Consider the following 12,261-nt stretch of genomic DNA (forward strand, 5'->3'; position numbering starts at 1 on the left):
ATCTTAGCAATGTATAACTTTCTTTTGCCATTCTTCTCGATACTAGGCTAGTATTCTATTATAAATAATTTACTCGCATATAACACATAACACGAATAAATATATTATGATGATAAGGTGGATTATGAATGGATAAGTTTCCATATTCCTCTATGTAAGTTACTAAATAATGTTTATTTTTATTTTAGAAATTGATTTTGTTGTATGCATTTCTTCCTGAACCACAACTTAACGTATTACGTAAAATATCAGCTTAGCTGCCTTAAGATTAGTAGTATAATGACACCGGATTTCTATAACATATAGGGTAGCAATAAATGATACACATCATCATACAATTTTTTGCTTAACTTTACTAAATCGTCTAAATAGTGTTTATCTACACTACTGTGAAATTACTTGTTTTCGTTGTGTTAGTGATGGGTTAAAACCGAATCTCAAATCTCAAAATCATCAAAACTTGGGAAAGGGTTTGGTTTCGAGATTCGATCGTCAAGTTTCGAGATTCAAAAGTTTCTAAATAAGATATTTGAGTAGGGTAGGTTTTGAAACTGCTAACTTTTATTGGCATCATTATTATTGTTTATACTACTGTTTGCACTCAAGCTGGAAGATATGGAGCAAACGGATCATCAGGGAATTCTGATGAAGCAGGTAATTTATAGTCTGAAGTAATTATCACCTTCAGAAATTCATCATTATTTTTTGTTTACTACGCAAAAAGAATGTTAACTATCTTCTTTTTTAACTATTTTTTTTAATTTTCGACATAAACCAACAAACATGTGTTATTGTTTCATAAACTGTTTCAATTTGCAACAACCAAAACTATTTAGACGATGTAAACTTAAAATAGAATTTCTAACTTCAAAAATGCTATTAATTTTGAAATGTTCGTAATTGTAATAAAGAAATATAAGAATGTATATTTTTAATTATAAAATAATAAGCCTTTGTAGAGAAGCGAATACTTACTTTCAAAACATGAGTGACAGTAGGCCATTACATATTTGAGACAAATTTTACATTTAAAACTGTATGTACTACTTCTAGCTCTCTCCTAATTAGTAGTTATCAAACATAAAACAGTGTAAATTTATTGTAGGTAGAAGAAGGGTTGTTTGTGTGCTGACAACATTCTAGTGGCAAAGTCTCTTTACAACTTAGATAACTGCATTTACTCTACCATCTAACTACTCGGACCTTGTTATGGGCTTTAACAATACAATATGTAACATTAACTATTATTTGCATAAAACGCTTGATACATTTGTTGAAACAGGTGCTGAATATTTTTAAATAGTTTTCTTAATTTTTGTGTTATTTATTTCACAGAAGCTTTATTTTTGATATGTTTTAGCACAAAGAACCATTTTATGTTTGACCTCTGATATTAAAGCCATGTTTGAGCGAATTTAAGGCGTGTGGTTAGTCAAAGTATTATTTATAGTATTAATATAGAACAGAGTCTGTGAGATGTGTAAACTTGATCAATGTTTGCTATAGTAATATTTTTTTTGTCCTAGGACGCTAGGCACGAGCCCGGAATTGTTTTTCACATTACTTCAGGCTAGACCTAGGGGTTACGGCATTATCACTTAAATCCATAGGTGATTTAGCGGGATTCGAACCCGTGACCCCAGGAACCGGAGTCCCGCGCTCTAAGAACTAGACCAGCTCGCTCCCCTACCTTATTTATCGCCTATAATTGTCGATAAAAAACATGATCGTGAATTATTAAAATGGTTCGTCGTTAAGTATTTCCATACATACTTTACAATGTAAAAAGTTTTGTTTCAAATGCAATATAGTATAAATAAATAGTAATATAATAATATAGCAATATTATAATATCATAATATAGTATATTATGTACAAAAATAAATTTGAAATTATTATTTTTCTGTACTCGATTGCTTGCAAAGCACATATTTATGCATCTTACTGGTGAAGTTTCTTTATACTTTATTCAGGTTGCAAACGAGAGTTTAAGTCTCTTTAGTCCGAGATCCACAAAAGTATGCTCAGGAACTTGGTTAATGTAGAATGTACGATTTGCTGGAAAACCCAAACTCAATTTTTACCTCTAATTTATCTTTGGAATACTTTTAAAATACTCATAATTGATGTTATTTAGTAATTTCAAATTTGTGAGCTTTTTGTTGATATCATACGCCATGTAATCATATTTTATAAATATTTTATGACAATTGTATGATTTGCTCAGTTATCAAACGAAAATACTGTAAGTTATAATTATTAATAATTGTAATTATTTTGTTTGCAAAAATGAAACTAAGTAAACGAATACAATGTCAATTAACCCATTAGTGCATAAAGTTTCAACTTTTGAAAAACAACTTTTATTTTCATGAATGTTGTTTATTAGATGCTAAATAACATGTAAAAAATATTCAAAAAAATATCCCATGTAAAATTTGCAAAATAAAGGCCGTCCCATATATGGGACGCTATGCCCAGAGGCTATCCTGATGTCTCTTTGCATTTTGTATCTCTACAGTGCTGTTTACATCTTTATGACAGTTAAGGTAAAAAGAAACATGTAGTAAATTTTTTATCAATATGTTTTGTTTATTTTGTGTTATAAAAATACAAAAACTATTTTACAAAGTAGTTATTTGCCTTTGAAAGCAGCATAAAATGTCTTTATAACATTTAATTTATTTCAAATTTTTGAAAATAGTGAAGTCTATATAGTTAACCAAAAAGTCCTTTATTGTTGAAACCTGAGTTCTTCTGGCTTATGTTTATCCCTGATTGTTTGAGTGGTACTCCATGAAACACTTCGGGTGAAGCCCCACGTTGCACTTTGAACAGACACATTTTGCCTTCTTTTTACAGTTAGCACATCTTCTTTGGGTGGCAATCTCAACAGGCCAGTGGTTCAGGTTATCTCTACGCACATCTTGAAGTGGCTTTGGGTATGATCTTCCCTGGCTTGATGGTGTTCCATACTTCCTTAGAAGCGTCAAAGCCAAATTTCTCCTGAACCTTAAAAGTTGGCCAATAGCAGTGTCAGGGGGAAGAAGTTTTTTATTCAAAATCCAAGCGTTTGACACACTTACGTCAAAAAGGTAGACAAAGATTGGCCACCACCATTTTCTTTGGCGCATTCTAGTTCTGTACGCTGCTACATTTTGATCCATAATGTCAACTCCTCCCATCCCTTTGTTGTACGATGCGAACAAAGTGGGTTGGGGTACTTGGACTCTAGCTTTTTTTTCCCTCGACCATCTTTTAACTGTTCCAACAGACATGTTTTCAAAATTTGTAGCAGCTGTTACTACACTGTTGTCAGCCCACCTAACTAACATGACATTTTCAGCCGTACGAAAATCAAATGATCCTCTACCTTCTTCCTGCAATTCCTTTTGGTTTTTTAAGGGGCAATACTGCACCCGGTCTGATCTCAATGTTCCCGTGGCACAATAACCTTGTTCAGCCAGGTGTCTTATTAGAGGTACCGAAGTGAAAAAGTTGTCAATGAAAATTTTGTAACCATTGTTACTCGGGATTTCAGCCTGTTTGAGTAGCTGTACAACAACATCACCTCCAAGCCCAAACAAATTTTCACGGTCAGGGTTCTTTCCACAGTATATGTCGAAAGAGATGAGGTAACCACTCGAAGAGCATATTGCCCAGTTTTTAAACCCAAAGCGTATTGGTTTGCCCCTAATAAACTGTTTGGCATAGTGTTTCCCATAGTATGGGATCATACTTTCATCGACAGATAGCTTCTCATCTAATCCTCCGTGATTCGCAAAGGATGTGTTTAGTGCATCAATTATGGGCCTCAACTTATAAAGCTTATCATCTGGATTCAAAGTGGTATTGTCATTTAAGTGAATAAAGCGGAGTATTTGTTCAAATCTGTTACAGCGCATGCTCTCAGACAGTAGTTTTGGAACATCATCTTCTCTTGACCAAAACATCCTTTTGTTAGGATATTTTGCATATCCTGACATAAGCATTCCACCAAAAACTACTAATAGTTCCTCTTTTGTTAGATTTAGGTTAACATTTTTTTGTGATGCATACAAGTTGCTTTGCTCACATATAAATTCAATCACTTCATCAGAAAAAAACAACGAAAAAAATTCCAAAGGACTTTCGCATTCCATTGCCTCATCTGAGCATGGCAGTGGTTCACATGTTATGTTTTGCATAAAAGCAGGCTCATCTATTTTCCATTGGTTTACACGAGCCTGCTTTAGTTCTTCAGCCAATTGTTTCTTTGTCTTTTTTTTACCATTCTGTTGGTTTTCATTATTTTTGATCGTGTTGGTGGTTGATGCAGGGACCTTTTTATTTTTTTTTTTGGAGGGCGGTTCAGGGACATAATCAGTATCACTTAGGCCTACCTTTTTATTTTTATTTTTGGGGGGCGGTGCAGGGACATAATCAGTATCACTTAGGCCTACCTTTTTATTTTTATTTTTGGGGGGCGGTGCAGGGTCATCAGGGTCATCATCTGTGTCACTAAACACAATAGGGGGGGTTTTCCTATTGACTTTCCTTCGAAGAGGTCTCAGTGAGATTTTATTGTCTGAACTAGTAATTAAAGTAGACGTACTTGGTTGTGGTTCCTCGGCTTCATCCAAACCTACGACATTACTATCCGTAGGGACAGTCTGAACTTCGTATTGTGGTCCTTTCGCATCCTGCAAACCTGTATCGTTGTCATCTTTAATGGCAGTCTGTACCTCGCAAACACTGTTCAACAGGTTTCGCCCAAGATGGTTAAGGTTTCCTTCGTGTTCATCATCGGACTTGTCACTATCAGCGTCGGTGTCGGCCCCATCATTTGGTGGAACGACGTAGATGAGACGCTGCAAACCATCATTGTAAGCCTCCAACTCTTCTAAGATTTCGTTGACTGAGTACCTGTAAACAAAGTTTTGCTGTAGTAAGGGTATAAAATAAATGGTACCAACATATGGCACAAACTTTCTCCCATGATATTCTTAGTAAAAAAATAAGTTTTTTGATTATAACTCACGAACGGATTAAGTGTTGGGGATGTAACCTAACCCAAACTAACCAAACCTACCCTACCCTACCCTAACATACCCTACCCTAACCTATCTGTCAAAGATCAGACACGTACCTGATGTAGGCCGCATACCATACTGTAGCCGAAATTCTAACGGATAGATTACGTTAGGTTAGGTATTATTAAGTATTTTTAAACACAATCCATTTCCACTCTAGGCCGCATACTATACTGTCCCCCGGAAAGGCATTTATTTGTTTGTTTTTTCGTAAGAAATAAACTTAAAAACTAAGGTCTATTAGCAACACATTGTTGTCTAGGCGCATAGCGTCCCAAATATGGGACGCTTAAGAAAACATGACTATAGAAACTGTTGAAGTTGCTGAAACTACTAAACCAAAGTACAAAAGTAATCAACAACTTGTTTAGAATGTAAAAGCATAGTTTATAACTATTTTTTTACCGCACATAAAACACAATAAAATGTACTTACCCCTCATGCGTAACACGAAAATTAGAGCTTGACATTTTCACATGTGCAGAAGTGAGGTTATGTTAGCAGTGAAGAACAATGTGCTGTCTCCCACCACTAGCACCTACAGGAACAAGTGATGCCAACGTATACCACACCAAACATAAAATATCCCTCCTAGACTTTTTTTTTTCAGCGTCCTTTTTATGGGACGTTATGCACTAATGGGTTAAGCTACAACGTAACATAGTTACCAATTAAAGGCCCATCAGTTTTGTAAAAGTTCGATACTTTTCTTTGGAAGTTATAATATTTGAACCATAGTGATGAATAAGCATGCGACTGAGTAGGCCTACTTTTTAATATCACTTAAATACTAGAAAATCTTGCCTTTTCTGCTTTTTATGGTCTTCAAAGTTAGTATTACACGTTTCTTAGTATTAACTAAGAAAATAGAACTCTTACGTTATTTTATATACAAGAAAACTAGTTAAAATTTATCTTTCACTTAAAAATCTAAAGATTTCTTATTAAAATGATCGGCCATCGGAGTTTAAAAATAATTATGACGATGAGATTTCTAAGAACTGCTCGTTAAAAGACATTTGCAACATCTCAGCTACGATTGTCAGATCTTGCAATCAGTTGTCAACTTGACACCATTACAAGTTTAAATTTAATTTCCGTCTCACTCCTAAAGCCCGAACTGATACCAATAACAATGCTTGGTGTTTAAGTACTCAAATGTACCTTAAGTTCGAAAAAGGTACTCCCTCAATGAAGAGAATATTGTAATTTAAATAAGTATTTAATTTTTGCATGTAGAATTACATAGTAATTAGTATTTACTTCTTGAATTGATTCTTGAATATTTTTTTTAAAATTTCCAAGCTCATGAGTTGTAGTTTTTTAATTTCTAGAAATCTGATGAAGCAGCCCTTGGGTAAAACGATTATTTCTGTTATCCCTCCACCCGAGAGTTACACAACAATTATTGCACTCTTTATATGCCTAGGTATATATACTGTTATAAATTTTCTTATTCAGTACAATCCAGGAAAGAATTTTACAGTATGGTAAATACAATCTTTTTAGGTCGGGTTTTTTTACAAACAGTAAGGTTATTGCTTGTATAAGTTTCCAAAAGTAAGGATATGTAAAAAATTACTTTCAATAGAAATCCAAGATATATGCAGTACTAGATTATTCCCTATATGGGAAATTCGCTAAAATTTTATTATAATTTGTTAAAATATGCTTTGAAAAAAGTCTATAAATAGATCGAATTAAAAATACTGATTAAACAACGATTAAGTATTTTTCTGTACATATTAAATAGTAATAACATTGTTTTCATCAAGTTAGTTACGTAACATTGATTCATTGGCTAGCTGAGTTAAGATTTAAGTGGACGGAAATAATACAATGTAAAAAAATAGTGATATAAACAATGTATTGTTATTATGTACTGCATTCCTAAGTAGACCGTTCAATATAAGGTTAAAGCAGAGAAGAACCCGCTTTGGTACCCCAGTCCAGCGTTATCCAATAATTTACTAACAATAGGGCCAGAGACCATTTAGCTCAACTTGGGAGGGTGAGGAGATTCTGATATATGGTCTTCCTCTACTGATTGAGTTTGGGCGTATAAACTAGCTATTGCTAGTTAAAAGTTATTTGCAGTCTTGGGTTAGAGAATATTATATCGAAGTAATATTTTGAGGTAAAAAAATGTTCCTTTTGCTCTTGTCTTATCTATTTATTTCAGACAACTATGTTAGTAAAAAAATTGTATTAAGAATTTGTAACCAATGATTTAACAAATACTATTTTTTTGTATGTAGGTAACAAAACGATAATATAACATTGACATAACTATAGAAATAAAGAATCAATCCTACTATTATAAATTCAATATATATATATCTATCTATATATATAATACGTGAAGCCGTTTTTTGTTAACGCAACTCCTCCCTTATTTGTGGACCAATTTCAATGTTTAAGGTGCCAAAAGATTCGTCTCAATATGTAGTTTTGCAATTAGGTTTTAGAATTTTAAAGTTCCTACTCGTAAAGGCATGAGACCGTCTCAAAGGTCTGGTTTTCCCCTTAAGAAATACATAGAACAAATTTAAAAACAAAAACAGCTGTTTATAAATAGAAACTCATTAGCTTTAGGGGAGTAAATATTAATGTTTGTAATATTCAGGATGTTACGACCAAGTAGAAAAGTTAATCAGTTTTCGTGGAAGAACAGAAAATGCCTCGATTTCAAAGAAGAAATATTGAATACGGGAGGAGGAGACAATTAATAATAAGAAATATTATGCGTATGAGGACATTAGAAAAAGAGAGGTCTGGTCTAACAGATACCCATTTACTTGGTGAGATGACCAAATCTTGGCGGACCTTATGTTTTTATTGTAAACGTTTGTACTTGCTCTACTTCAGTTGAGAAACACGCAAATGGGTTGTTTATATCTAGGTTATGTTGCCAGTTCCTCTGACAAACTTATACAACGTTTTATGGCTGAATTCACCATCACAATCCAGAAATTTCAAGTAAAAAATAAGCTATTGAAAGATTTAGTGGCAATACTAGACCAAACATAAGTAAAGGAACTAGTGTTTATGTATTCAACGAGTAGTTACGGTCAAGTTTATGTTTATTGTTATGATTCAGGAGAGGCAAATAATATCCGCTGTTCAAAAGAAGAAAATGAAAATTGCCATCCAAATCTTATAGCTACAAGAGTTATCCAACCTATTTCGACAAATTAATCCATACTTTCAAAACTTTTGGACAGGTATTAAGAGAAACTCCACTAAACAGCGTGAGAACGCTCTGATGTGGGTGGAGTATATACTGTGACTGAGAGACAACACGCTAAACTATGTTAACCAACTTTCAATGGTGTTGCTGCTTTAGCCTATTCAAAGCAGATTATGGCTGTCCAGTCGGTAACCCAGAGAGGAGCACATGAAATGGTTGATATCACCCCACTTTTCAGGATTCTCTACCGAGAAAATTCGTTTGATAGGGGGATGTATCAAATCAAAGAATTAAAATGACCCAACTTAAATTACTAAACACAGGTTATCAGTAGGCCTAAGGCAACAGTTTTCTTCAATTCTCAATACTGGAAAATTGTTGCAATATGTTAACTCGAATTGAAGCAGATCGTCAGATCGTTTATCATTCATTAGAAGTTATCAGTTAAAACTGAGAGTAGGAATAATGTAGGTGAACCTTGACGACGTAAATAGAGATATTTAAAATTTCTAACAAGTGTTTAATATTATGTTTGGCAATATTATGACGAAACAATAACATGTGTTTAAACAACTCTAAGATGTAGCTACAATTATTCGAATTTAAGCATAACGTTTTCCTCGGCGTTATGTTTCATACTATGCGGCTCATTGAGCCGCACGGGTTCTCTAGTATATATATAAATATTGTTTCGGCATTTATTGAAAGTTATGAATAGTTTATATTAGGATGACGTGTCTAGTTTGTAAAGTAAATAGCTAAATAAATTGCAGAATAACATTATACATGAATGATTAATATTTAATATTCAGAACTGTCGTAAAAAAAAAAAAAAAACTTTTTGATGTTGAAGGAGGCCGGGAGTAGAATCTTTCAGTATCATATAGCTAAAACTGTCTTATTTATTTGTGTAATCAGGCTAGAAACGTACGAAAGACAGCTTATAAAATACGAAAAAATATAAAATAAATATATTGTCACATACTTCAATATTATTGATATACTAAAACACCGAGGTTGGATAGTGCAAATTTGGACCAATTTCGAAAAAAAAATTAAATGGCTTAGCTGTAGATAAAAAACTATAAATCCCCTTATCATCAAGAATATTTTATTTGTTTATTAAATTTTTAAGGAAATCATAGTATATATTTTCACTGTGTTAATAGCCAAGACTATTGCTATTAACCGGTCTTTTTTAAGTTAATAACCAAACGAAGTTTGTACTATGCAGGATAAACAAATATCAATTACCTGTACGAGCTTGAAATATTTGTTTCATTTCAGAACTATTAAATACAAAAAGCACCCAAAAGCACCTCATACAAATTCATATAAGATCACTCTCTATGTCTCTAAGCTGACTTATTTTACTTAGTTTTTATATGAGGCCTCCAACCTCTAATAAAAAATAACACAAAAAGTGAAAACTAACATAAACTCGTGTTTTATATCGTCTGTATTTAGTAAGCTATCGCACTGTATACATTACCCTGCGACGCAAAGGACAGCTAGGAGTCTTCTTCATCATGGAAACTATGCCCATTGAGCACAACGGACTTGTGCGGCAAAACACAAATGGCTCTCAGAGTATCAAGGCTTAATAGGATCTTTTGTAAACATCGCTGATGATTCTAAATTTAACAAATAATTTACTCTAAAGTCTTTTCAATATGTAACATCAAATATTATTTGCATGAAACGCCTGATAAATTTTTTGAAACAGGTGCTGAATATTTTCAAATAGTTTTCTTATTTTTGTGTTATATTTATTTCACAAAAGTTTTTTAGACCTGTTTTAGCACAAAGTACAATTTTATGTTTGACCTCTGATATTAAAGCCATGTTTGAGTGAATTTAAAGCGTGTGGTTAGTCAAAGTATTATTTATAGTATTAATATAGAACAGAGTCTGTGAGCTGTTTAAACTTGATCAATGTTTGCGATATTAATAGTTTTTTTTTTGTCCTAGGACGCTAGGCACGAGCCCGGGATTGTTTTTCACTTTGCTTCAGGCTAGACCTAGGGGTTACGGCATTATCACTTAAATCCATTGGTGATTTGGCGGGATTTGAACCCGGGACCCCAGGAACCGGAGTCCCGCGCTCTAACAACTAGACCAGCTCGCACCCCTACCTTATATATTGCCTTATTAAAATGGCCTTATTTAAAATTATTAAAATGGTTCGTCGTTAAGGATTTCCATACATACTTTACGATGTAAAAAGTTTTGTTTCAAATGTATTATAGTATAAATAATATTATGTACAAAAATAAATTTGAAGTTATTATTTTTCTGTACTTGATTGCTTGCAAAGCACATATTTATGCTTCTTACTGGTGAAGTTTCTTTATACTTTATTCAGGTTGCAAACGAGAGTTTAAGTCTCTTTAGTCCGAGATACACAAAAGTATGCTCAGGAACTTGGTTAATGCAGAATGTACGATTTGCTGGAAAACCTAAACTCAATTTGTACCTCTAATTTATCTTTGGAATACTTATAAAATACTTATAATTGATGTTATTTAATAATTTCAAAATTATGAGCTTTTTGTTTATATCAAACGCCATGTAATCTTATGACAAATATACGATTTTATCAATCAAATGAAAATGCTGTAAGTTATAGTTATTATTAATTGTAAATATTTTTTTGCATAAATGAAACTGAGTAAACAAATACAATGTCAATTAAGCTACAACGTAACATAGTTAAAGGCCCATTAGTTTTGTAAAAGTTCGATACTTTTCTTTGGAAGTTATAATATTTGAACCATAGTTATGAATAAGCATGCGACTGAGTAGGCCTACTTTGTAATATCACTTAAATACTAGAAAATCTTTCCTACTCTGCCTTTTATGGTTTTCAAAGTTAGTATTGCACGTTTCTTAGTATTAACTAATAAAATAGAACTCTTACGTTATTTTATACACAAGAAAGCTAGTTAAAATTGATCTTTCTCTTAAAAATGTAAAGAGTTCTGATCAAAATGATCGTCCATCAGAGTTTAAAAATAATTATGACGATGAAATTTCTAAGAACTGCTCGTTAAAAGACATTTGCAACATCTCAGCTCCGATTGTCAGATCTTGCAATCAGTTGTCGACTTGACGCCATTACAAGTTTAAATTTAATTTCCGTTCTCACTCCTAAAGCCCGAACTGATACCAATAACAATGCTTGGTGCTAGTACTCAAATGTACCTTCAGTTCGAAAAAGGTACTCCCTCATTGAAAAGAATATTGTAATTTTAATTCGTATTTAATTTTTGCATGTAGAATTACATAGTAATTAGTATTTAGTTCTTGAATTGATTCTTGAATATTTTTTATATTTCGAAGCTCATGAGTTGTAGTATATTTTTAATTTTTAGAAATCTGATGAAGCATCCCTTGGGTAAAACGATTATTTCTGTTATCCCTCCACCCGAGAGTCACACAACAATTATTGCACTCTTATATGCCTAGGTATAAACTATTATAAATTTTCTTATTCAGTACAATTCAGGAAAGAATTTTACAGTATGGTAAATACAATCTTTTTAGGTCGGGGATTTTTTTACAAACAGAAAGGTTATTGCTTGTATAAGTTTCCAAAAGTAAGGATATGTAAAAAATACTTTCAATAGAATTCCAAGATATATGCAATACTAGATTATTCCCTATATGGGAAATTCGCTAAAATTTGTATTATAATTTGTTTAAATATGCTTTGAAAAGTGTCTATAAATAGATCGAATTAAAAATACTGATTAAACAACGATTAAGTATTTTTCTGTATACATATTAAATAGTAATAAATTGATTTCATCAAGTTAGTTACATAACATTGATTCATTGGCTAGCTGAATTAATATTTAAGTGGACGGAAATAATACTATGTAAAAAATTGCGATATAAACAATGTATTGTTATTATGTACTGTATTCCTAAATCATAGTAGACCGTTCAATATAAGGTTAAAGCAGAAGAACCTGCTTTGGTACCCCAGTCCAGCGT

General features: G+C 32.6%; 1 protein-coding gene across 1 annotated transcript; it reads right to left on the bottom strand.

Annotated features, from left to right (window-relative positions):
• Nucleotides 1–2,591: 2,591 nt before the first annotated feature.
• Nucleotides 2,592–5,601, bottom strand: LOC128990446 (piggyBac transposable element-derived protein 3-like). The gene is made up of 2 exons (XM_054412811.1): nt 5,508–5,601; nt 2,592–4,905 (listed from the first exon to the last, which is right to left on the bottom strand). Exons 1-2 carry the CDS (start codon nt 5,540–5,542, stop codon nt 2,769–2,771), a joined length of 2,172 nt encoding a protein of 723 aa, XP_054268786.1. The 5' UTR covers nt 5,543–5,601; the 3' UTR covers nt 2,592–2,768.
• Between the last annotated feature and the right edge of the window lie 6,660 nt (nt 5,602–12,261).

The sequence above is a fragment of the Macrosteles quadrilineatus genome, unplaced genomic scaffold (genome assembly GCF_028750875.1).
Source record: "Macrosteles quadrilineatus isolate MER2022 unplaced genomic scaffold, UCM_ALF_1.0 Scaffold_3__2_contigs__length_128488019, whole genome shotgun sequence".
In the NCBI taxonomy this organism is placed as follows: Eukaryota; Metazoa; Arthropoda; class Insecta; order Hemiptera; family Cicadellidae; genus Macrosteles; species Macrosteles quadrilineatus.

Excerpts from the sequence above, each read along its gene's own strand:
- LOC128990446 (XM_054412811.1), bottom strand. The coding sequence starts at position 5,542 with ATGTCAAGCTCTAATTTTCGTGTTACGCATGAGGG. Across the intron at positions 4,906-5,507 it reads TTTCGTGTTACGCATGAGGG|GTACTCAGTCAACGAAATCT; the intron begins GTAAGTACATTT and ends CTTTGTTTACAG.